This window comes from Saccostrea cucullata, unplaced genomic scaffold, assembly GCF_032062105.1.
Source record: "Saccostrea cucullata isolate Sc308-1 unplaced genomic scaffold, CSIRO_AGI_Scuc_v1 ctg2240, whole genome shotgun sequence".
Classification (NCBI taxonomy): Eukaryota; Metazoa; Mollusca; class Bivalvia; order Ostreida; family Ostreidae; genus Saccostrea; species Saccostrea cuccullata.
Window position 1 is genome coordinate 88,781 of NW_026918848.1, and position 27,814 is coordinate 116,594.

The following is a 27,814-nucleotide window of genomic DNA, read 5'->3' on the forward strand; positions in this document are numbered from 1 at the left end:
TTAACACATGGGCTATGGTGAAAATACATCAGGCAACCAAAGTGCAACGTATAAATAAGAGGCCCACGGGCCACATCGTTCACCTTACATGCTTTAACCATTCCATTCTTTACCACATTTCTCCCTTGTAATACATATTGTGACCCCACCCTACCCCACTGATCAAAATTTAGACAATTTGAAATCTACACTACCATAGGATGCTTTTTGATTCCCCATTGTAAAGCTTTAATTCCCCATTGTGTCCCAGCCATACCTCGGGGCTCATGATTAAAACAATTTAGAATCTACTACCCCAGGATGCTTCCACAAAAGTTTCAGCTTTTCAGGCCAAGTGGTTCTTGAGTAGATTTTCAAAGATTTTTCCTATATATTTCTATGTGAAATTTTCATTCCCTATTGTGGCCCCGCCCAACCCCTGGGGATCATGATTTGAAGAATTTAAATTTTACACTACCCCAGGATGCTTCCACATAAGTTTCAGATTTTCTGGCCCAGTGCTTCTTGAGAAGAAGATTTTAAAAGTTTTTTCCTATATATTTCTATGTAAAACTTTGATTCCCCATTGTGGCCCTGCTTCACCCCCTGGGTTCATGATTTTAACAATTTAGAATCTACACTACCCCAAGATGCTTCCATGTAAGTTTCAGCTTTTCTGGCCCAGTGGTTCTTGAGAAGATTTTCAAAGATTTTTCCTATAAATTTCTATGTATAACTTTGATTTCCTTTTGTTTCCCCGAACTTCCCCCGGGGGTCAGGATTTTAACAATTTAAAATTTACACTATCCTAGGATGCTTCCACATAAGTTTCAGCTTTTCTGGCCCAGTGGTTCTTGAAAAGATGTTTAATGACCCCACCCTATTTTTGTCTTTTCTTAATTATCTCCCCTTGTGAGGGGCTCAGTGATCCTTGAGAAGAACTCGAAAATGTGAAAAGTTTACAGACGGACAGACAGACAGAAAGCTAGACAGACAGCTAGACGCACGGACGGACGGACGGCGGACAAAATGTGATCAGAAAAGCTCACTTGAGCTTTCGACTCAGATAACGATCAAGGAAACTATTCTTTTACACAATAGCTTATTTAAAGATAAAAGTACTATGAAAATTTAGAAGGTAGCTAAATCATCTTCTTGACAAAATAAAACAGGAATATTTTATACCAATTCATGTTATATAATTTCCTTACATTTTTGAAGTCCTGGCCATATGCAATGAGAGAACAGGAATGTAAAATCAATTATACGTCATATTATTTTCGAATTTAATAGTCTAAGTAAAAGCAAAGAAAACAATGTCAAGCTTGTTTATAGGACAAATTTAAAAGAGAGGACATTATCATGAGAAAAAAACTTTGTATTATCCACACTAAAAAGAAAAGTTTTAGGCTAGTGGTGGGAAAGTGTATGGAATTTAGTTCCACTTGCTTAAGGAAGATTCTCGATAAATATTTTTAATCAAAACTTTAAAAGCAGTTTTCTTTATTGTGGGTTGGTGGGAGGTACCCCAACAAATCCACACTCATCCAAAATTATATACTCCTTAATGTTATGTTCATCTAAATAAGTAAGTACCGAAAGAGCTATCGTAAACTGTAAGTAACAAATTGAAATTTACCAAAAATTTTTTTTTATCAATGTAGGGAAATTGGCTGAGTGGTTATTGAGAAGAAGGTGAAAATGTGAAAAGTTTACGACGACAACGACTAGAACAACGACGACGACAGACAACGGACAAATTTTGATCAGAAAAGCTCACTTGAGCCTTCGGCTCGGGTGAGCTAAAACTCCTCACTATAACTTTGAAACAATAATTATAACATTATATTCCTTTTTTATTTATCAATCCCTCTATATTTAAGTCTTTGGCAAGAGCTTGTTAGGTAATACATATTAAAATAATTTTTTCAACCTTGCAACTTGATATGAATAGAATACAATACATTTTTTCAGTATCTTTCAACTTTTAAGAATTGTTTCTGTATAAATATGTTTCCTTAAAGGTTTATCTTACTGTGAATAAGTTCCCTGCTTCCACTGTCTTGTCTCATATCCTTCAATGACTTGAAAAGAGAGTCAACGTCTCATTCTATATAAAATTTATTACATGTGTGGAAAACATTCAAGAAGTAATTATGCAGATAAAACTAGAAACAATTATTTAATAGATAATATTAATAATACATAGCGAATTTTAAAATAATTATTTTTAATAATACAAATCAATGGTCTTATTTCACATAAATTAAGCAAAATGAAACAAATAATTGAATTTAAGCAACAATGACAAGGAAAAAAAGCTAATGTTATATTGGTTATTTTTGTGAGAAAAAATTATTGTACTTATCAGCCTTGAAAAAAAAATAATTTTTAGAAAATTAATAATTTAATAAATTTAATGTAAATTGTAAAAAAAAAAAAAAATGTTTAATCGAATTTAGTTTCTTTGACGGTCACATGATAAAGCTAATATATAATGTGTACAGCGTTTAGGCAATAAACAGCTTTTCATACCAAAAGAGTGTATCCAAGATCAAATTCAAAAAATAGTTGATAAATTGTTTCTCCATAACTTGTATATTCTTGAAATTTAATTAAAAGTTTATAAATTCGGAATGAAATATGTGCGAAGGTATTTCATAACTTCATTAGCTAATACCTTCAATTTCTGGAAAGTATCTTCTTTATTTATAATTTATTAAAATAAATAATAAGTAGAATTATAATTTATATAAGAAAATAATAAAAATAGCAATTAAACCATATATAGTATCTACTTTTGCGAATTTTTTTTCTTAAAAATGCACCTCAATGTTAAACTTGAGAATCCTGTACGTCAGAACTAGGGAATTTTTCTTTGATCTTATAATTACACGAATAAAATATGTTTAAATGCATTTTCACTGTAAAAATTACCCGCCTTAACTGTATCCTAATTACATTTTTTTCTTATGACGTCGTGTTTACAAGTTCATTGCAATCGGTAACTTCTGCATACCTTTGTGTGTAGTGTAGGATTTAATATTTAAAATAATCAATATGCGATATTCCTGGACATTCTTGAAAAGGACGTTAAAGAACAAAGTAATTAAATATTAATTTTACCTCCTTCCAAATGATTTCTTCAACTATGACTTTTCTCTGAAATCCGCATTTAGGACAATTTATTCTCTCTCCAGTCATCTTAGATTCTGCTATAAAATGCGATATTGGGACATTTTCCTTTCCAAAAACGTTCTTTTGACACATATAGCCTACTTCATATGTGCAATTTTTCAACCTTTCTGCTGACATGTCAATAACTTTGGTAATTTTTCCACGCACGCCCAAGTTATCAACCATTTTTGACTGAGAAATGTCAAGGTACTGTACCACAATTTTGTTGATACTGTACATGCCAACCAACACCTTACTTCCATTTACGTCAAAAAGGGTTGCCATCTGGTATATGCAAAGATATTCCATTTTGAAAATTGTCCATTTCAGCTGATTACAGCAAGCAGCAATAACGCGATGAAACATATCTTTTGGAAGATAACTGAACTGGAAGCACAAAGGAGATGAGTTTTCTAAGTGCTCAAACTCTTTTGTTGGAAATATTTGCTTGTTCATACAAGGACAATACCATGTATCCTTTGATACAACCGTCAAGAGGTTTAGCCTCACCATGTAAGAAAGTATTTCTCTTTTCTTTGAAATGTACAAAGCACCTTCTGGACAGCGTTTCCATATCGAATGCAAAAGGTAACTAGTTAACAGACCCGTTTCACTGAATGATTTCCATTCTTCATACAATTTTTGGTCGACATCCAATTTTGCATGTTCCGCATCCGTGATTACATGTTTAAAAGCATCAACGAACCACTGGACATCTAGAATAATAACCTGTTTAAGGAATTCTTCGTCAAAATATAAAACAACCCCAATGTTACTGAGAAATCTAAGTGGTGTTTTGAGATCATTTTGACTCTGTATTCCAATATCATTTGTCATACAGTTTTCCAAGAGTCCTTCCAAAGTTATTATTTTCAACTTTTTTAGTTTTCTTATCTGGCATTCAATGTAGAACCAAGACATTGGAATATTTTTTCCCCAATTTGGAAGCGTCTGGACTACGTTCAATATGCAGTTCTTGATTTCCTGAAGATTGTCACCAAAAGCAGTACTGAACGCTTTTCCATAATCAACATGGGCACTTAACTTCGGTAATTTGTCACGAAGATCTCGAAAGTAGGCTTCGCCTTCCTACAAAGTGGATAAATCTCATTAGATTCAATATACTGAAATCATTTACCATTAATTTAAAGGGTGATGATGTTTTCAAATATAATTCTACTCAAGATATCAATAATCGTGTTATTATTTTACGAGATGTGCCATTCGCTGAATAAAATTACTCATCTTTGTATATTGTCAAAAAACATGGCTTTAAAATATCTAAATCAACAGTCCTTTTGTGAAGTTATGTTCTCGGGATTTAATATACAGTATGGGATTCACTTTTAAATAAAGTTCTCGAGTAAAATAGCTCGTAATTCCTAAAATCCGAAATCTCTAAAAGTGATCTGCTTTATTTGGAACTATTATGTTACTTTTTTTTCTCATTGTAACGATGATGTACAGATTTTACGAACAACGATCAAGCTCCAACAATACGAAAAAGAAACAGAATAAACAATTGCAAGGACCTCTAAAATGAAAAGACAAGGGAACAGGCGCCCTGGAGGATTAAGTTTTCCCTGTCGGCCGATTACATTCACCATGTGCCATGTCATGATCGGAAAATAGAAAAATCAGTTCAAAATTCAGTGCGAAATTGAATACCTATTTAGAATGATTACTTCAGCATTATAATTATTTTAAAAAAATACGCTGTATTTTATAAATAAATGAGAAAGAGACCGGTTTTAAAATTTATTTCACCTTTCTAGATATTCCTTCCGCGTGAGTTGCCACGAGAATCAGAGGCGCTCTATCCATACCATCACTGTCCTCCATCTTTTCATTCGGTGTCAGTCCAACGGTATGAGACAGAATAGATTGTAGCCAATATTCTGTAAACTCTAAAAAAAATATATGAAAATCTAAATTACATATTTTTGGGAGATCATTTCCATCATGAATTCTGTTTTTAGAAAAATGATTCAAGGGTTGAGGGACGTTCGCGGATCTCAAGAATTTGTAAGATATTTAGGAAAACAGGAAACATTTTTCAAAACTTCATCTGGCATTCAAAATTGGAATTTTGGGAATGGTGCCGGTGGTAAAATTATACTATCTATGCCCGACGAACCCTACCATTACAATCTTATGTTAATGCTAGTTTACTTCAGTATTTTCTGGTAGGTTATGTAAAAGGATTTCAGCAATTAAAAAAATGCCATAATCTTAGAAACGGATATCTATAGAGTATATTTCGAAGTGCTTAAATACAGAAAAGGTAAACGATAAATGTAATAATAATAATAGATGACTCATTTAGATAAGGTACTAGTAATCAAAACCAAAGTTCATCAAAAGAAGTGAAAATACCTAAAGCATAAGATCGACCGATGTTTCTTTTAAATTTGCGAAAGAATGCCAAAAAGATGACGAGCATCTGACATATAACGTAATACCAAATTTCCTCCAACTTAACGTTGATCTTGGTTTATAATAACACGCAAATCGTGATAAGTTTGTGGAAAGCTAGAGAATTAAATCAAACACCCCCTTCTTCACAAAGACGGGATACATACAAATTTTCATTTAAACATCTCTAAAAGAATGAAAATTGGAAAAGAAAGCTTTTGTTTGATAAATGCATTTTCTTAATATAATATTTTTTAACGATAACTTGTTTCATATTATTGCGTTTAACAATTACTATGTATTACATCAATTTTTTGTTCGTATAACATTCCTAAGAACTTGACAAACATTTATAGTATTTAACTATTTATAAGAAATACTCGTTGTTTCATTGTTTCTTGAATAACCTCCATTCAAAAAATATGTCTTTAACAAATATGATAGTAAAAGTCATTTTACCTAAGTATGTCCAACCACTATACACTGATCTTTCCATTTTATTCAATTCTTCTTCAGTTTTGTCATCTTGGTTGAGTGTTTCTTTAGCTCTGTCCTTGTACACCATGTGGTCAAATTTTTTTTTTGATATCCATAACTAAGATATAAAAATCATTCGGGGAAAAGTATATGTGATGACAGGCATAATATGCAAATTGACCAGCAAAGTCAAAAAATGTTATTATTTTTTTATCCTTGTCTGTAAAACACTCAGACAATATCTGAAATGTAATGTCAGTATCAGGGGAGATATTTGCATCATCAGTCGAGAGGGGACCAAATTCGATCGTTTCAACATCCTCGTCGTTTTCTTTACTTGGTTCAGTAGTGGTTGACCCTTTATTTCCCAAAACTGGTCCGTCTGGAATTGCATTTTCATTGAATACTTCGTTTAGTCTGGTTTTGCTATATTCAGAAACTTCTGAAACCTGTTCATTATTTTCTTGTATGTTTAAAGGGGTTTCATTGAAAGACGCAGAATTCTCAACTCTTTTTTCTACAAAAGAGCCCCCAAATCTTGTTTTTGTTAAGGGTTGATCTCCATGGTCTTGTTCTGCTTGATTTGTATTTGGATCTTCTTCAGTGTTTAAGTTGGATAGAAGACTTGGTTTATTTTGGTTGGCTGTGACTGAAATTAAAGATTAAATAAGTATGTTGAAACAAATCAATATTACAGAAAACAGTTTACAAAATCAAAAACACTTTTATAGGAAGAAATTATTTTACTCATTGGTTTAGCTATTGCTGTTTTTCACGATTTGAAGTAATTGTAGTGAAAAAAACGCCTCCCTCAAGTCTTGAAGCTAAGGATTAAATAAAAATAGTATTTCGCTATTCTAGACTGAACAATGTCCAGACCATGTGCAACTGACCATCAAGTCTATCCTCGTTTACTGTGAAAATATTGACGTGGGTATCTAATCCTCTTGTTGACGGGGGATCTGGATTATCTTTTCCTTGCAGCCGTTGGAGAAGACTTGTCTTTCCTGCCCCCTCACAACCCACTAACATACATCTGGCAACAAAGACTTTATGTTCACCACTTCTGAGATCACGAAGATAATTTTGTATACCTTCTTTTCCTAAACTCAGAATGCCTTTTGGAATGTTCACTGTCAGTGAATTAAAAAAAAAACACATATAAAATCAATCATTTAATGGAATTTTCTACTGGTTCACATTTATCTTCAATCTTTAAAAGAACAATTAACATATTTTTTGAATAAAGCTTGTTTTGACTTATCAGACAAAAAAGAACATTGATAATTGTGTTACATATTAAATATAAATTTTAAAGAACTTACATTCATCTTCAATAATTTGATGACAAGTTTCGTCTGTGATAGAATTGTTAGAGAGAATGTCGAACTTTAGTTGTTGCACAAGATTTTTAAATTGCTCAGGGCTGAGATTGCAGCATATTTCACCTTCATCCTTTCTGTATCCAGGAGATCGACAAAAGATGCCAAGGTTAGGGGGTGTAGAATACTTCACGAAAAAATCTAGGAACCCGCTTCTTTGCAAGAAAGATTGGAAAATACGGTCTGGGGAGATCAAGCAATACTCTTCATCTTTAAATTCAATGTATTCATGTAATGTTTCATATTCTATTGCGTCAAGTGCGTTTTCTGTGGTTTCTTTTTTCACCACAGAACAAAATTCCTTAGATTGATTTAACTTTTCTTTCCACTGGTCTGGTTCAAATTTAAGAAATCGAAATTCATCTAGAAGTAAACAACAAAGCAAGATACCCTGGCATTCTTTCGAGCTGCACTGTATGTCATCTACAAATAATTAAATTTTAAGACAAAAGTCAAGCATATGCATATAATAATTTTTGCATTAATATTGAACTAAATTTTAATGAAAATAAACTAATGGAAAAAAATTAAACCATTTCATGAATTTCAATCTTTTCAATATATTGTTTAATGTGATTTTTAAAAAGGATGCTGAACGTAAGTGGTTCTCATACGAAATGAAGGACAAACTATAAAGTGAATGTACAAAATTTATAAATGAAGAAAACAAAAAGTGGCATATATATATATATATATATATATATATATATATATATATATATATATATATATATATATATATATATATATATATATATATATATATATATATAAAAACTTCTATTACCTAAAATGAAGGAAATGGTCGCTTCGCCGAAAATGTTTGTAACAGTGCATTCATATTTATCAGAATTGCCACCAACAACGTTGCAAATTTTTAGAAAGGTATCTTCAAGAGTTCCACCAACATATGTATCTGGTTCGTCCGATGGTTTCAAACTACAACCATTCTTTCTCCAAGACAGGGTTGTCAATGGAATACAGTCCTTAGATACAGAAACTGTATATTCTATGACAACGTCCGGTCCTTCTGTTGAAATTCCTCCAAGAGATATTGTAGGGCAATCTATATAATTGGTAAATAGGACAATTTCAAAGTTGTAACGTGAACACTTTACATGGTCAAAGATTTTTTAGTTCATTGGTTATGTGGGTTCATTTTCATTAAAGTAATTAATAATTATATAATAATTATTATAACTGAATTAATACTTCGTTGCATTTGTGCATCCAATTTTTTCAAACATAAATATTAACAAAAGGTTCGTGGGCAAAGGCCCGAAACAAGAAATAAGAATAGGTTAATGACATAAACAATAACAATATATCTAGTAATCATTGCAATGTTGCAAAAATTTAACTGGTATTGCGGTTAATATATACATATATATTCTGCGTAAGCATGTCATGCGATATTTTTTCTGCAATGGTTGGATTTTCGAATTACCAAATAATAACAGACATTCTTAAATCATAACAAAATGATTTGCATGCACAAACATAGTTTTGTACTAAATACTAGTATAGCTTAATGTTTTGCGAGTTGCAGTTTATTAAAAACAACAAGGGGCAGCGTTGGTCACCCCATGCTGTTAATAAAAAATTGCAGAAGAATATGCGGGAAAATCAAAAGAAAGAATTCGGAATTGAAGTCTTTGGTTGCTGTAGATCAATTTAAGATATCAATCTACAACAGTTACACAGAATGAAAGTTTTATAAATGCAAACAATGTACGCAAATAAAATTTCATCAAGATAATATGTTTCAACACAACACTATCAGGAATCTGGATACCGTTCATTATTAAAAAATGAAAAAATAACTATTGCAGAAAAAAATACAAGCTACAAGCAAAATATACAAGCATTTCATGTCTTTTTCTTCATCTGCAATGGTTGAAATTTGGTATTTAAATGATTAAAGGTCCTCAATTTTTACTTTTTGTCTGCATATGTAACCTTACAAAGTAGGATGGTGTATTATTGAGCTGTGTGTCATGACTGTTTTATTGATGTAATAGCTCATTATCAAAGAGATGGCGTTAAAAAACTTGTTTTACTGTTATGAAAAGAAATGGCTCTCATATGAAATAAAGGAAAATACATTGCATTTTAATATTTAAGAATTAACGAATGGAAATAAAAAGAGATTACCTAAAATGAAGATAATTGAGGCCTCGCCGAAAATATTTGTAACGGTGCATTCATATTTATCAGAATTGCCACCAACAACGTTGCAAATTTTTAGAAAGGTATCTTCAAGAGTTCCACCAACATATGTATCTGGTTCGTCCGATGGTTTCAAACTACAACCATTCTTTCTCCAAGACAGGGTTGTCAATGGAATACAGTCCTTAGATACAGAAATTGAATATTGTATGACAACGTCCGGTCCTTCAGATGAAATTCCTCCAAGAGATATTGAAGGACAATCTGTAATATTGGAAAACAGGACAGTTACAAAGTACATGTAGTTAAATATACGTGATTAATCTTTTAGTTAAGTAGTTTCGTGTTGTTGTTTTTTCCATCAAAATAATGAAATAGAGTATATTTTCATTGCATACGTACGCGGTGGTTATAATTATAATTTTGTACAAACACAAGAGGTCCATGAAAAAAAGAACTCCATGAGCCAGAGAGCTAATCTCAGTAATTAATGGTCATATTTTTCATATTTTTTTTCCTACATATTTTATGTTTAAATTAAATCAATAAATGTAACCCCATCCTGGGGATATGATTCAACCAAACTTGAATCTGCAATACTTGTGTAGGTTTATGTAGTTTCAATATAAAGGTGGATGACTGCATGAAGGCAGTGGTTAGAGAGTTGTCTGCTTTAGAGCCGCAAAAAAAGGAGGCAATCCTCAAGTAACGGGTTTGAATCACACATTAAGACAAGAAGACCAGTCTTTCGAATGAGACCGAGGTCCAACGTCGCAGTGCTGCCACAAAAGAGATTTCTCACTGCTTAATGGCCCTGCATGCCGAGTACAGGACGAACTTTGTTGCAGCAAGTGACGGTGTCTTCATATGAGTGAAAAATTCTCGAGAGGGACGTTAAGCAACATACATTCAACCAATCAATCAATCAATATAAAGATGAATAGTATAGTTATACTATTCTAGAATAACAGTTTGTACCTAAATATGTAAACAGGGAAATTTTCACCCCTGTTTTATTTCGCCTCTTTCGCCCTACCTTCAATTGGACGAATTCAAAGAATGCAGTATATTTTTGAAAAGGGACTAAGACTGTAAGAACTTAAAAGGGGACAAAATTGTTTTCAAATTGTTCACTCTCTAACTCTAATTAAACCTGTGGACTCTCAAAGATAATGTGTTTGTGAAACAATATGCGCCCAGCAGCAAGAAACGATAACACTTTTTAACATATGCGTCATAGTCAGGATCACAAGGTCATTGACCATGGTGTCATTTGAAAGAACTTAATTATTGGAGTATGCAAACTAATAAATATGAAGTCTCTATTTTTTATGGTTCAAAAGTTATGATGAAGGTTCATATAGGTTATTTTATCATAAAGGTCAGTCAAGGTCACACGGTCATTGACCTTGGTGTCAATTGAAAAACATCTCAATTAGTGGCGTATGCATTTAAAATATACATGTCAAATCTCTGTCTCTTATGGTTCAAAAGTTATGAAGAAGGTTTGAAAAAGCTATTTTTAGCATATATGTATAGTTTACAGTCAAGGGCACAAGGTCATTGACTTGGTGTCATTCGAAAGGGCTTAATTTGTGAAGTATATGTACTAAATACGAAGTCTCTATCTTTCATGATTTAAAAGTTATGGCGAAGCTTAAAGTTTCAGACAGACAGATAAATAGACAGAGACAGGACAAAAACAATAGACTCTTCCGATCTATTGATCCAGACGCAAATAAATTACCTAGACTGCATTTAACAAACTTTTTGCAGTGGTTGTCATATTTGAGACAGCAGACGTACTCCCCAATATCTAAATGACTTGCACTTTCAATGACGAGGTCAAGTTTTTGATCTGCAAATCTGTATTTTCCTCCTGTGTCCTCTATTTTTATTTCATTTTTATCTTTAGACCAAATAATATTTGAGGGAAGTCTTCTCTTGTCCTTGGGAAGTATACACCTCAACACAACGTTTTCTCCAGCTATTTCTATCTTAAGAGTTGGGGCAGTGTCTGAAAAAAGATAATCACAATACATTTTAGCCGAAAAGTCTGACGCATAAATTTTAATATATCAGAAATCTTAATACAACAGTATATCACGTGTAGAAACGGACTAGGGTAAAGTGCGTTACCCTAGTCAAAGACGGCGAGAGAAAATATGCTTCAATCATTTTGCACTTAGTTTCAGCGTTATACAGACTTATACTATACATTTTGTTGTTAAAATTGAAATATTCCATAAAGAAGAACCCAGCTTTTGCGAAAACGTGACATGATATGCGCTTATTAAAGCCAGATTGCGGGTACAAAATTTGAGCATGATAAGATAAATTTTTGACTAGGGTAAAGATATTCTGAGCTTATTTGGTGACTAGGGAAAAGTATATGTAAAATGTCATTTTCCTTGTTTTAGGGCCTCTGTGATTCTATTTCGAGGGATATTCACGCATTCTAGGCACCTGATCCGACCTCCGGAATTACTAGGGAATTTCCATGGGTCTGTATTTATCCACCATGTCCACTGATTTATATTGTTTGTAGATTTCACTGATAAATCACTTTTCGTTATCTTCACCTTTTTCATTGAGCAGACTCGACACACACATTGTAGGTCATTTCATAAATTATTGCACAAAGCACCATAAAATTCTCATTTTAAAATGAACCAAATGAAATGCTGAAGTACTACATTTTGAAGTTAGTATACGGTCCTATTTATATCTTGATCATAATATAACAAAATGAGCAGGAAAAACGACTCTCTTTTCATTTAGATGAGGCAAATAAAAATCAAATACGTAACTATATATCAATACAAGTATACAGAAAAAGGGTAGAGAAAGATTTTTTTTTCAATTTTTTGGCACTGACATGTGCATTATGACCAGAAGTGTGGAGTGTGTATAGTATTCATACACAGGATCTAAGATCGACAAACGATGCTGAAAATTTACTTTGCTTTATATTCAGAAGTAACTGGCAAAGCATTTCTTTGAGAGAGGAAAAAGTTAATACAGCTCTATATTCTGACTTCTGATTTTTAAAATTTCAGTATTTTTTTTTAACGATGTTTCTTTAAAACTTCTATTCAACATTTTTATAGAGATAGATGTACATAAAACGATTAATTTTGCTTCCATGATTTCTATGCAGGGTACCAACGTTGAACTTTAAAAGTTTTTGTGTACACCTAGCTACGGCCCTGAACAATGTAATAATTACATGCTCGAACGCTATATAATTGTAGAAGCAATAGATACTGTAAAATCATATATTTTCGAGGGATCAAATTTTCGTGGTTTTAGAAAGATATATAAGTTTATTTGGATTTTATTTCACGATTGAAGAATTGCTCAGTAGTGATATTTATATATGATATATTGAATTTCGTGGTGGATATAAATTCGTGGATCTCTTCGAACAATCAAGAAGCTAATAAAAAAGATTTCACAGTATTAAATATTCTCCAGAAAGCCTTTCTCAACTTTATTAATTGTATATTGCAGTTGTTCTGTGTACAGTTAGTCTGTAGAATTTTACCCTAGTCTCGACAAGACTTTACCCTAATCGAAATGAAACAGTCCAGAGACTTTACCCTTATCTGCTGGAAAACTTCTTGACGCATTTTCTAGTTAATTACACAGATATGAATATATTCTCCTTGTGAGCAAGAATAATTGATGCTTCAAGACAAAATGGTGCAAAACAAAGTAAGGTTGTTTCTTAGACTTCACCGTATTTATTCATGGAGATTTGAAGGGTATAAGATTGCCGCCATCTTGGACTAAAGTGACACACTTTACCCTAGTCTGTTTCTACACAGTGGTATATGTCACAAGACTTTTTTAAAAATAATATGTAAAGTTTAACAATCAAGTAATACATGAAATATATTCAGAAATGTATTATGTATAGTTAACATTTCAATGGTATTCAGGAAGATAATTTGTATCATGTCTGTATTTAAAAAATACATTTCTATATTAAAGGATATAAAAATTATATATTGAAAAAAAAACCCTGAAAGTTTTAGATGCAAAAACGCACATAAATTAACGAAAGATAATATTTCCATATTTTGTCTCGTACATATGTATATATTCAAATTACATTAAATTATATTTATTGAATAATACTATGTTTTAATCTTACTGAAAATAAATGGACTACTGTGAAATCACAAATATTCGTAGGGGGTTACTTTTCGTTGTTTTTGAGGTATGGATAGATCCAAGAATTCATGTATACCACGAAATGTAAAATGTTACATTAATAACTACTAGGCAATACTTCATCCACGACTTCAAATCCCACGAACAAAGAGTTTCCTCAGCCCACGAAAATTTGACAAAACAAAAATATGTGATTTTACATTATGCCTTCAGATGAAAATGACAATGAATAGAAACTTACCCAAAAGGCAAATTTCTTCATCCCCATGGTCCCTTTCAGAACATTTTGAAACTGTAAAATAATACATGTAAATTACCAAATAACCTTGGCTAAGGGAAAGATGGCACATGTACTTAAACGAAAAACCAGGGTGATTTATTTATAAAAGAGCTTAGTCAAAAAGAGCTTAGTCTGAGGGAAATTTATAAACAGCATTTATTTCTCATCAACTTGAATATTTTTAAAGCATGTTAATATATTGTAAATGAATACCTTTGGTATGTAAAAGCTATTGATAAAATAGTCACCTTCTTAATTATCAAGATATGATGTCAAAATGTATGAATTGAAATTGTCATGGAATATATTTACTCTACTAATTCTAAAGCTCATCCAAAACACGTTTGAGGTAGTAAAAATTGGTATAACAAAATCATCAAACGGTGATACATGGTGTGAGAACTTGCCCCATGATTCGTGTGTACCTCAGAAAAAATATAATTAATGTAACATGATTAATCAGGCTCTGTGATATCGTTTCAAATGTTTCAGTTTGTATTTTAGTTTGTATATTACAGATCCCTTTGTTCAAATTCCTGACAGTCTTAACACAAAAACCATTGAAAATACTTGCAACTACTTTATATAAATTGGTCAATATATTTTTACCTCTAAATTTCCGGGCAACTAATGTAGCAACAGCGATGATGATGAGGACGATGATTATAGAGATAATTATACCAATTACTACGTCCTCTGAAGAAGAGTTGGGATCTGATGATTGTGATGTTGTAGATGGTAAAGGTGTCACCTTACTACAATGGGATATTAAACGGTGAATTATTTACTTGAAATATACTGAATGCAGTCCAATGTATAAAAATTTTTGATAAATCTCAAACTTTTATTAAAAGATTTTGTATTTCAAGTACGTATTTTCTTTGCTTATAAAAGAAAATATATGTACAAGTATAATGATTAACTTAGCTAATTGTTCTTTTTACCAGAACGAAAATGGAATTAAATGTGGTTAACTAATCATAAACATGTAAAATTCGATTAGTTTACAAGGCAGAAAAACCTTTCGACTTTCAAAAAATTTTTGAAAATTTTATCATTCCTCAGTTTGCTTAATATATGTCCACAGAATATTCTAATCAAATGATCAGATGAAATACTCATTCTTAAATAGATTAAATATGTTATATTTATGTCATCTTGTTTTTGTTTTGTTGTTGTTTTTTGTTTGTTTGTTTGTTAGTTTTTTTTTTGGGGGGGGGGGGGGGGGGGCAATACACCACAGCAAAAAAAAAAACAGTTTGTCAAAAATATTCTGATAAAATAATGTTTCTAATATTAAAATGACAAAGATTTTAATTTTCTTCTTTTTTTTTTCACTTTTGTCTCGAGCATTCCTCATCTGCAGTATAACATCCTTCCAGCTTGTTTAACTGCAAGCATTCTTGATCTGAAACAAAACGAATGGTTAAATTGGTTAAGTGCCTTAGATTTGTTTTACACTTTTATTAATCAATATGAATATTATCTATAGCATTATATGAAATAAGGTGTTTCTCAGAATTTTTTTTTTTGTTGATGTGCTTTATTACCAATGTAGGAGGAAAAAGTGTTTTTGCTAAAATACCTGGTATGCTGCAGCAGGTACATGCACTGCATATTCAGTTGATTTAATTCATGTACAAGTATATTTCACTTTATTGGGGGGTACTTAAAAATAAGTAGCTTAGCTCAAAAGAGAACAAAGATTTTTTTTCCTGTTTATTTCCACGCAAAACCTTTATCCTTATTTTGATTTTGTTCCAATACTATTCCCGAAGGATCATAATTTAAAGAAACTTTAACTATATCGTGTAATAATTGTGTCAAATAAGTTTCAATTTTGGCTTAATGACTCCTGATCTATGAACAACTTTTAACATTAAAATGGGTATGGATCTTCATTGAATCAAATTTGAATCATACGCTCGAGGGTCTTTAAAGACATGCATTTTTGGTTGAAAGTGGCCTAGAGGATTTTGAGAAAAATGATAGAATTTGAGAAAATAAGTCAACAGACTGACAGACAGACAGATGGAGAGACAGAGCACGCCAGACAAAATTGGATGGGAAAAGATAATTCTTTAAAGCTTCCAGCTCAGATTTACAATTTTAAAAAATGGATACTTACATTTATAAAGTTCATCACTTCTGTAAGTTTCGTTTGGACATCCATCAATAAATCCCGAGCAGTTGTATGTATGAACATAATTCGAATCCAATAAAATCCAACAGTATCCTCAAAATATAATCAATAAAAATTAGTATAAAATTCCCTCCCCCTTCAATACGCAACTCTAGAGAAAACACTCAAACCCCAAACACATATATATCGAACTATATTAAAAATACCAGTAATGGGAGTAAACTTCCATGTATCATCATTTTTTTTTCTTTTATAATTCTAAAACTAGCTTGGTTTTAGTCAGGAGTGTAACAATACATTAAAATAAATTGCTGATGATTAAATACAAGAAATTGTTGATTAGGTTATTATACCCCCCGCAAACGAAGTTTAGGGGGGGGGTATATTGGAATCACCATGTCCGTCTGTCCGTCTGTCTGTCTGTCTGTCTGTCTGTCTGTCTGTAGACGAGATTTTGTCCGGACCATTACTCAGAAACTAGTCGAAGGATTTTTCTGAAAATTTGTACAAATATTATTCACCATATGAAGTTGTGCACCTGATATTTTCATCTTGATTGGATTATTATTTTGAATTTTACAGGTGTTTTTTCATTTTTATTTTGTGGTTTTGTCTGGACCGTTTCTCAGAAACTATTGCAAGGATTAATCTGAAATTTTGTACACTTATTATTCACCATATGAAGGTGTGCACCTGGAATTTTCAACTCTTTTTGTTAATTTTTTTGCATTTTACAGGTTTTATTTTTTATTTTAATTGACTTGTTCATTTTGGGTTCATGTATAAGGTTTGAGATATAGAATCTAGAATATCTGTTCAAAAATACTACAGCTTAAAACTACTCATAAAAACTTAAAAAAAGAAACATCATAAAGTGTTAAAAACAGTTTTTTTACATTGCACAGAAGATAATGTAAGTTCATTTGTCTCTTGGGAATAATGACTGGACATGCATCCAGTTAAAGATAAATTAATGAGTTTGGTGTTGGAAGTTGTTAAGGCATATCCTTTATCAAGTGTGTGTGTTATCAATCTCCAGGGAATAAGGCACAATAATTAAAGATCTCTCTTCTCTTATTCTCTTAATTGTAATTTATTGTCTGTCAAAGCACTTCATCACTGGATGACCAGCTCTTTATTTTCAAAATGCATTTCAAATTGATATATCAAGATTAATTTGATTTTGTATAATGTTTTTTTTTTCAACAATCAGTTTGCAGAGTGACATAACACATAATTGCAATATATTTTTTAATGCAGTAATAAAAAAAAATAAAATGAAAAAATTTAAACAAAATGTTACAATGGAATTACAATGTATTAGTTTTGATGTTTCATTTGGTTGCACCTTTGTTTCATTCATTAAGAAACATGATGAGCAATTGTATTTCACTTCAAATTTTTGTAAGTAAATTGTGAACACCTCTAGATCCATAAATTATTTTTGAATTGGCACCTTCTCTGAAAAACCCAGCGGGGGGTATTTGTCCCTATTGGACAGTTCTAGTTGTGATTGTCCTGTGAAGGAAAATATCCCATAAAATATTCTTTAATACTAAAGTCAACTACCTATTATATGCTTTAAATAAAAATACTATAATTGAAGAAATAAAGCTAGGTTTTAAAACTTTCGATATGAGGTATTGCATTTAAAATACATGTATTGCACAAGTTTTAAACTGCTTGATGCTGATTGCACTCTAAATTTTCGTCTTAATAAATGTTTAATTTACTACAGCCAATTTTTTTTTGGTCATTAACTTTGAATTTAACCGAATAGTAAATGGGCCAGAGTAGATTTTTTCAAGAAAATAAGAATATAATGTAACTGTGCATGAAATCAAATGTGTCTCTAAGAAAGGCGTTTCATTTAAAGGATACATGAGATTTGCTGGAAATAGTTTTCTTGCACGTGTCTCATTTCAAAGGATTGATTGTATGTTGTTTTATCTCCCATACGAGAACTCTTCACTCTTCACCACAGACGTTCCCATATACCAGTGAAAAGCTAAAAATTTCGACCCCTCCTTAATTGGCACTCAGGGACAGTGAACAATGAGGGATTTTTATCATTCCAACACCTATTGTGACATGGGGCATCGGTTTTTAGGTCTCATCCGAAGGACCCGCAACTTTTACTTTAAAGTGCCAAACGCATGGCGAAGGAAGAGTTGCTACCCATTTCTATCGTCTGAGGTCAGTCACGGGCGAGATTTGAACTCAAAACCTCCCGATCATGGAGCAAGCTCTAATCCGATTGAGTCATTTCAAAAGAATATATTTGTTACCAAACTTAGTTTCCTTTAATAATGGTAATAGTCTAGAATTTTTTGTAAGACTTTACTCCATATGAAAACAAGATGTGTTAGTGAAACACCGATGCCCCCATATGGCAACATATCAAAGATTAAACTTTTCTTAACGACGTTCGATCCTGATATTCAAAGTCTTAAACTTTTTTGGCGGAGTATATTTTTAGTTTCTACATACATAGCTTAATTAAATCTTAAATCAAAAAATGGGGGTCAATATGCTCCTTTCAGCGCTACAGTACATTTAATATGACCTTTCTGCACTGAAATTTGTGTTTTAATTAAAAATTACATCCTTGACGTTTTCCCTCCAATAATTCCAATCTTTATTTTATTTATCGATTCCCTGTGTTCTGATTGGACGTAAACAAATTCAAGAAAAAGTTTACACATCGATGAATTCTTCAATCAGAACTACTTTCTTGACTGTTGTAAAAACAATGAAAACAGATACTTCTAGTCCGTTTTAGCTACAAGAAACTTGAAATAAAAAATGAATGAATGATCGAATGAATAAATGAAAAGGAAATAAACAGGACTGACAGACGGGAATATTATGTTTATGTCACTGTCGCATCACGAGTGTGAATTTTAAAAACTCGCTGATCATGCTGTCATTTTCTCGACGATCCATATCAGCTCAGTTGGTATCGTTGTGATAGGGAAAAGAAACGTACCTCAGACTCTTGCCTTTCTGGCATCAAATTCATATGTTTACATCCTACAGATCCCATATTCTCCCTAAATCTTTGAACGAACCAGAGCAAATCGAGGACGTCGTCGGTCTTCAACTTTCGTCATGACGTCAACATGGCCATGGTCAAGGACGAATTATTCTGGAGAATATGCGTATTTACGATATTTGTTGACTTAAACAACATTCAATGAATTTTTATAAGTTTAATTATTGATTGTTTTGACAATTTAAGTTGGATTTTATCGATATTCATCTTGTACACGTTTCTTTGTGGCATCGGTGGCATTAAAGTATTCCTACGCCGTACAAAATAACGGATTGTATGGCGGCCTCAAAAGGAAATAATTTTAATAATTTAAAAAAATTCGTAATTGGAATTATAAGAATTAAACGTTCTTTTTTCAGAATTTATCGATGTGTAAACTCTGCCTTTTTACTCACAAACTTTACATAAAAGTGCTTCGCACTTTTATTCAGTTTGTGAGCAAAAAGGCAGAGTTTACACATCGATAAATTCTGAAAAAAGAACGTTTAATCCTATAATATTTTTATTCAATTAAAGCATAAAACAAAATGAACTCTAAGTCTGTTTAAAAAAAAGACACTTAAAAATTGTGACTAAGAAAAAGTTTCAAATTGCCTCGCAAAATCAATTAATTGACCTTTCTGCACTGATAAAATTTTATTTTTCCGGCATTGAAAATATAATAAGCAAGAAAATTTTAAACTTTTTCTAATTTTAAGCAAATAGGTCAAAGTTATCTTGAATATTTAGAAAAGAACATCAAAAGTTGGGGTAAATGTTGTTCATTTTCAGATATTACTAAAAAGTGTGAATTTTACGTTAAATTTGGCTCAATTTTTTCCCAGATTTTCAGAATTTATTTACTATATTTGTCACACTTTGTTTATAGAATTCATAAGAAATAATTTAATAGATATTTCAGAACCAGCATAACATATTTCACTCCAAAAAAAAAAAAAACAGCTTTGTGTGCAACCAGCATGGAAAAATAGGCATCCAAAATTAACAGTACTGTTATACACCCCTACTAATGTTATTGTGATTTAAATTCAAGACACGTGGTTTAGATTTACCTATTCAAAGGTTATAGGGTAGATCCAGTTTTATAAATAAAATTGGCAGTAAACAGGAAATTGCTATAGTCTGTTTCTTCTGAAACATGTCCTGTGAAAAATGTGTGTTTGCACACCTTTCTGAAAGACTTTCATGATTTTCAACAGAAATAGATGGCTTAAGTGGGTTGGGGGTGGGGGGGGGGGGTGGGGGTGGTAAATAACAATTAATACATCTTATACTTAACTGCAAAAATTACAGCTCACTAGCGACCGAGATGCTTGTAAAAAATATATAATATAATTTACACTGACAAACCTTTGTTTGCCTTATATGGCTATTGCTATTAATGCGCACAGAGGATCTTACCACGAGCAACGCCAAATACATGTTTACATGTTACTTCGAACACGTGGTTCAGGTCAATCTATGATCATATCAATGGAGTGCAAAGTAAAAAAAATGTTCCTATGAAACATTAGAAACTATTAATAATATCACTGGCGTTTTTAATTTGTTAATAACTATAGAGAAAAATATGCTTAATAAAACGTATACGTAGTTCGTGTCAAGTTCAGAACACCAGCAATTCAAGGATAAGGAAAACGAGCAGCTTCTCCTATGCGTTTAAATGGACAAAACATTTTTTACATAACTATACATGTATACTCGTGATCACGTGTGTTGGCAAGGGAATCCACCTGGCAATTGTATTCACATAGTACAATAAAGGAATTTATCAAGCGTAAAATTCCTGTAGTATTCGTATAGTAACCCATAATGCAATTCTCATTCATCTGAATTGTCAGTTAAAGTCACATTGGTGCCCCATTTGCTAATCTGACGCCAAAAAATATAGTCCCGGTTCCCATGCAAAATATTTGTCTAAAAAGAAATTCTAATTCATGACAGCAGAAAATTGTATCATAGAAAAAACTTTAAAATAATTTAAACTTGAATGAATTCAAGAAAGATCGATTGAAGTACATTTCTACAGAATGATATTATAGGGTGGTGAAAACTAAAACACAACATGACTTTTCTGTTTACCATGTCTCCACGTGCTAGTCACTTCCTAGCCACATTTCCGTGAATAATTTACTCTATCTCGCTGAAGTCTCGCTAGCTCTCGCCAGAGCCAATGTCAGAGCTACTCTGAACTCATCGGGTTTTATAATATGCAGAACACCGACAAATAAAAAGTTCCAAACACATTAGTAGGGGTGTTATAGTTCAAATGGAAAAAAATTGATCATTTTCGTCTAAAAAACCTTCCGCCACAAAATAGAGTCCCTACCTTAATTCTACTTGAATGGAATTTAATCGCGGTTATTTCATTGAATATAGTTTAATTTGCATTGTAGAATTCAGTTTTAATGTTAGAACCTAAAAATGATGCTTATTTTCATGAATAAAGGACCTGCGCGAAATACGCTCAAAATATCAGGATCGAACGTCCTTAAATGCAAATTTAATTCATTGGTACCAAAATTAAGGTATTCTCAATGGAAAACAATCTTGAAATTTGAAAGTAAGCCAATTTTAAAGTTTTTTTTTCAATAAGTACAAAAATCGCGAAGGTCAAGATCAAAAGGTCAATGTAATTTGGTATCATGAAATGAAAAGTCTTGCAACATAGAATACTTATGTAGAGGATGAGAGCCCTAGCCCTAAAAGTTCAGAAGTTTTGGCAAAGGTTCAATTTTTTAAAAAGTAGGTCAAACTGCAAGGTCAAGTTCAAACGGTCAAAGTTTTTGTTATAAAATGAAAGGTCTTGTCACAAGGATTAAATATGTAATGTATGAAAGCACTAGCCCTAACCCTTTAAAAGTTATGGTCAAGGTTTACTTATTTAAAGTAGGTCAATCTAAAAGGTCAAGCTCAAAAGGTCAAAGTTTTTGTTATCCAATGAAGCGTCTTTTCACAAGGATTACACATATGAAGTATGAAAGCCCTATCCCTTACCGTGCAAAAGTTATGGCCAAGGTCAAAGTTTTTTCACAAGTACGGAAATCTACAAGGTGCAAAGTCAACGGGTCAAGGTTGTTAGTATCCAATGAAAGGTCTTTCAACAAAGATTACATATGTGAAGTATAAATGTCCTGGTATCTACTTTTCAAAAGATATTGCCAAAGTAAAAGTTTAAAATTTTTATGTAAAAGTGGGTCAAACTCCAACGTCAAGGTCAAAAGGTCAAATTTGGTGGTACCCAAAGAAAAGTCTTGTCACATGGAATACACATATTGAAGTATAAATGTCCTGGTATCTACTTTTCAAAAGATATTGCCAAAGTAAAAGTTTAAAATTTTCATGTAAAAGTGGGTCAAACTCTAACGTCAAGGTCAAAAGGTCAAATTTGGTGGTACCCAAAGAAAGGTCTTGTCACATGGAATACACATGTGATATATGAAAGTCATAGCTCCACTAAATCAAAAGTTATGGGCAAGGTTAAAGTTTTTGCGGACAAACAGAGAGACAGAGAGACGGACGGACACGACAAAAACTATATACCCCGAAACTTTGTTTACGGGAGCATAAAAATGAAGACAAAATACCTTTTAAAACAAAAGTAGGTGGTTCATCGTAACAGTATTCCAATAACGCCGTTTGATTTTCGTTCGAGGTACACTGGTATCTACCTTGTGTAGTGCAGTTTAAGTCACGTGATGCCTTCTCCCATGATGATCGGTTGATTGGACAGACATCAACTTCTTTTACATCAAGTATCTTACCTTCATTCTGTGCAATAAATTATAGTGTCGTGGCTAAATTAAAACATAACATAATTCGATTCAAAATTATTTTTCAAGTTCCTGTTTCTTTAGGAATACAGATGATGTCCGTTAACTACTTTACTCTTCAGATTTCACAACTATAAGTTGTTATAATTACATTCAATTAAAAGTCTACTCTACATGTGTTTTCAGTAAGCAAAAACGAAAGAATTTTTCTGGTTTCAGTTTGAGGATTTAAGTTGCTGGCAGTTTTTAAGTTGAAATGAGAACAAACAAAATTTGAATCAGTGAAATAATACATGTAAAGTATGCTTATTGATATGAAATATTGTATTTGTTGATGTGAAATAATTGTTAACTAAAGATTATTTTTGGAATTCTTTTTGGCTGAAAGGACGTCCTGAAGTATTCCTTATTATTATCATAACAAAAATTGCAGTAAATATAAAAATGAAACAGATTTTATGAGTTTGCACTATCCGGCTTAAAGAGATAATCTACATACATGTACATGCATTTGGTTGGAAGTAATTAAAGATGCTTACCAATAGAAATTAAACTTTTATCCCGGACGGTCCCACGAAATATATCATGCGAATGCAACTGTTCCTTTCTTGTTTATGAAGATGTATTTGATTCAAGGTAATTCTGAAATGCTGACCACTATAAGTTTAACTTTTCGCTCAGATAATTCCAAGGAATAAATCATTGGGAAGGTAGTTATTTATTTGTTGGTGAAATGATGGATTTGGTTAGGATTAATTAAAGACGCTAACTACTGGGAATTGAGCTTTGAACCTGGACGGTTAATCTGGTATAAAATGAGCGGACGACGGACATACGCCAGACAAGAGCTGGATTGTGTTTGTCTCTGTTTCATTTTATACAGGTAAGATTATTTTGTAGACTTGGGCGTTTTTGTAAAATTATTAAGTTTTAATATGGTTTAGTTTATCTACTTTAGTTTATTTACATTTTTGATAGTTTTTATTGTAACACAGTAATCTTTAACATAAGGTTTAGTATTGTGTGTAAAATTAGTTATTTTAATGTAATCGGATTTTTTATTTAATAAAAGACAAGAGCTGGATTGTGTCTGTCTCTGTTTCATTTTAAACAGGTTGAGAATTAGAGCCTGTGAGCCGCTCTTGTCAGAAAAGGTCCTCTGGTCAAAGGAACGGGATATTGAAGATAAAATAAAATACAGAAAAAACTGAATTGAGTCGGTCCCACCCAGCTCAAGGATCATTTGAGTTATTTAACTTGGCGTCTCCTCTCACAGAAATAACCAAGATCCCGGGTGTAGATGAACAAACTTATAATCGGCCCAACGTCATTCGGGACTCTGCCTCCTCAAACTTTGATGGTTGAGGTTTGGCAAAAAAGCTTCATATATGCCGGAGTCCAGGATGAGGTCAATCTGGTTATAATAAGTGGTGGAGAATCCGGTACTGGCGCAAAAGCGCGTCCGTAGAATATGATATCGCTAGAAACGCTATTCAGTTGCATCGTTACGTCATAAAACCGTTAAAAGAAGCAAGATTTACAACTGTGATAGAAAAAATATCGGCATGTATTACTAGGGTTTTTGGAAGAAATTTTTGCATTATTTAAATAAAAATATATAAAAAATTACGAAACATGATTTCAAGATTTTTTGTTCATCGAAATTTGTTTTAGAAGAGGTGTACAATTCCATATATAGACAATAAATGTATAGCACACAATTTACTGGAACTCTTTAACTCCAATTAAGGAAGCGCACAATGAAGATTTAACTATTGCGTAAGACCTTGTTCCATTTCGTTCCATTATTATACGTGTCCCTGAGTGATTCCTTCATATGTTCCCTCGGATTAGGTGGTAAATAAGATGTGCTTTTGAAATTCTGATGCCTCTGTATGAAATCATAGCGAAGATTAAAATTTTAAACGCAAATTGAATATTATGGTTCCCGAAATAATGTCTTAAGCTTCTCACAATTTTAGAAATATAATTGTAAAATATGAAAGCCCTAGTACCACCTGTTCCAAAGTTAATACCAATGATACTTTTTTTAAAGGTAGGTCACTCCAGGATCAAGGTCAAAGGGTAAAAAAAAAGCATTGAAGAAAAGTTTAATCTTCGCAATGTTTTCATACGGGGACATCAGTGTTTCATAAGCACATTTTGTGTTTATGCTCCCGTAATCGAAGAATCCGAGGTTATGGTAGTTTGTTTTTGTCGTGTCTGCCCTTCTATCTTTCAATATGCCTTTTTGTCCGCAAAAGCTTTAACCTTGCTTCACATATGTCATCCTTGTAAGAAGGCCTTGTATTTGCACATTGATACCAAGAACACTGACCTTTTGACCTTGAAGTTTGACTTTGTTTAAAAAACAAAACTTGATAATGACTTTTGAAAGGATAGGGCTTTCGTGCTTCACACATTAAATCCTTGTGACGAGACCTTTCATTTGATACAAAGAAATTTGACCTGTACCTTGGAGTTTTTATTTTATCTAATTTTTAAAAACTTTAATCTTGGCCATAACTTTTGAACTGTTATGGCTATGGCTTTCATACTTTACATTTTTAATCCTCTTGTCAAGCCCTTTCCTTAGAAACCAACAATTTGAACTTTAGACCTTGGAGTTTGACCTTCACTTCAAAAAAGTATCTTTGACAATAATTTTGGAACAAGTGGTGCTAGATCTTTCATATTTTACAATTGTATTTCTTGCGCAGAGATCCTTTTTTGGGTACCAATATCTTTTATTGCATTTAAGAAAAGTTAAATCTTCGCTTTATTGCAATACAGGGTTATCAAGGTTTCACAAACACATCTTGTTTTTTTTTCAGTAGATTTAAAAAAAAAAGTCAATCGTAAAGATCAAGTGCAATGGGTCAGAAATCATAGCATGCTTCGCAATATCTTGTGACAGGTACTGTAGTGCACATGTCAAATATGAAAGCCTTTCTCAATCAAAAGCCATAAGGAAAATTTAACATTTTGAAAAGTAAAAGAAACATCAAAGTCAGGGTCATTGGGTAAAACACATTATAGTGTATTTAGAAAGGTCACAAGTAATATATACAGCTTTAACTGAACACTGTATTTCTTCACAATAAAAGGTTATAACCAAGGTTAAAATTCTTGAAGAAACGGGTCTAACTTCAAAGGCAAGGTCTCAAAGTCAAAAATCAAAATGTTATTAAGGAAAGTTTTGTCACGTGTAATATTCACATGATTAATATGAAAAGCCCTATCTCTTCTCATTCAAAATGTTTTGGCCATTTCAAAGTATTGTCTATCTTTTTAAAAGCATGTCAAACTTCAAGGTCAAAGTCACAAAGTCAAAAATCATAGTGTATTCAGAAAGGTTTTATCACGGGCAATACACATGTATGTATACAATATAATATGAAAGTCCTATCTTTTCTCATTCAATATATCACACTGCTCAACGCGTTATCGGCAACCCGGTTGTTATCGGACACTCGGTTGATCACAATTTTTTTACAGGGTAGTAAATTATTTCAAATAAACTATGTTAAAATAGAAACAGAGAATATTCATTGTTATTTTTGTAAACAGAAATAAATATGGATGTAAAATAAAGCCTCGATACGTATTAGAATAGCATTTGTTAGCCTTGGGAAGGCTTTAAAAGTCAAATATGTTATATATTGCAAGTTTTTTTTTCCAATTGGCATTGCTGTAAATAGCTTTTGTCTTCAAAATCCTTATATTTACCTAGCGTTAATGATTGTCCACAAGAAGACATCGTCAGAATCTTGCAAATATGTTATTAAAGGACAAACATTGCCCAATTTTAACTTTCAGTATGTTATCGGAAATACGGTTGAATAATTCAGTTTGTTATCGGAAACTTCGGTTTTGGTTATCGGAAACAAAGGTTGAGATAAATTAGGAAAAATGTAAAGGAACGACAGAAATCCGCATGAAATCTAAATATATAAAGTGGCTGGCACACAATACAAATTTTTGGTTATTATTTACCTCTTTTAAGGATATGTAACTTTAAAAAATGCGTGTTTTTGGCATATCTCACTAATATCTGCATGATCTTGGCCTGTTGTTAAATGTGGTATTAGTTTCAAATTTCATTTCAAACTACCGAGGTCGCCCTTGGTTAGATCTAGAGTGTCTGCTCTAGAGCCGCCGAGTAAGGAGTCGATCCTTATACGTTGCTAGTGCGTATCCCAAAGTGGGACACCGCGATAGGTGCTAGCACAAAAAAAGATCCTTCACTGCTCAATAGCTCTAAGTGCCGAGTATAGGACAAGTATTGTAACTCTCCGCCGGCAAGTGGTGGCGTCTCCATATGACTTGAAAATTCTCAAGGTGGCGTTAAACAACACACAGGCACCTGAAGTATGGATAATACCCCCCCCCCCTTTTTTTAATGAAAAGAAATGTAAGAGTGTATAATACCTCAAAAATATATAATTAAGAATTATTATAAGAACAGTTGCCAGTCATTTTATCGACTTAGCAAAGGCGACACTGAGATTCAAACTCACAACATTTCCAACACGAATAAATTTATAAGTTTACTGGCCTTAAGCAAATAGGGCGTTAGACCAAGCTATATGACATAGAATTAAAACTTTTGAGGAGAAAGGAGATTGACATAAAAAATTACGAAATCGTAAACATGGATCTCTAAAAACATCGGAGGTTGTTTAACATACCAAGAAGGAATAAGAACCCCCTGATAAACGGTTACATCCAGCAGTGTGCTCTTCGTCATTATTGGCCAGATGCAATATGTAAATATAGAGCTCA

The 27,814-nt window shown here is 32.3% G+C and overlaps 1 protein-coding gene across 1 annotated transcript; it reads right to left on the reverse strand.

The window, feature by feature from the left end:
* Positions 1-1,967: 1,967 nt before the first annotated feature.
* LOC134272409 (uncharacterized) lies at positions 1,968-27,779 on the reverse strand. Its single transcript, XM_062754645.1, has 15 exons — positions 27,672-27,779; positions 22,844-23,027; positions 16,187-16,294; positions 15,397-15,466; positions 14,668-14,813; positions 14,020-14,070; positions 11,347-11,616; positions 9,585-9,863; positions 8,218-8,496; positions 7,374-7,853; positions 6,942-7,181; positions 6,031-6,697; positions 4,924-5,063; positions 3,106-4,245; positions 1,968-2,063 (listed from the first exon to the last, which is right to left on the reverse strand). The coding sequence occupies exons 1-12, from the start codon at positions 27,777-27,779 to the stop codon at positions 6,141-6,143; spliced, it is 2,772 nt and encodes a 923-aa protein (XP_062610629.1). The 3' UTR covers positions 1,968-2,063; positions 3,106-4,245; positions 4,924-5,063; positions 6,031-6,140.
* Positions 27,780-27,814: the final 35 nt, after the last annotated feature.

Coding starts and splice junctions, on each gene's coding strand:
- LOC134272409 (XM_062754645.1), bottom strand. CDS start 27,779: ATGACGAAGAGCACACTGCTGGATGTAACCGTTTATCAGGGGGTTCTT. Junction 16,295..22,843: donor ACCTACTTTTGTTTTAAAAG/GTATTTTGTCTT, acceptor TTATATTTTGAG/GATACTGTTGGATTTTATTG. Junction 6,698..6,941: donor AAACGAGGATAGACTTGATG/GTCAGTTGCACA, acceptor CTTTAATTTCAG/TCACAGCCAACCAAAATAAA.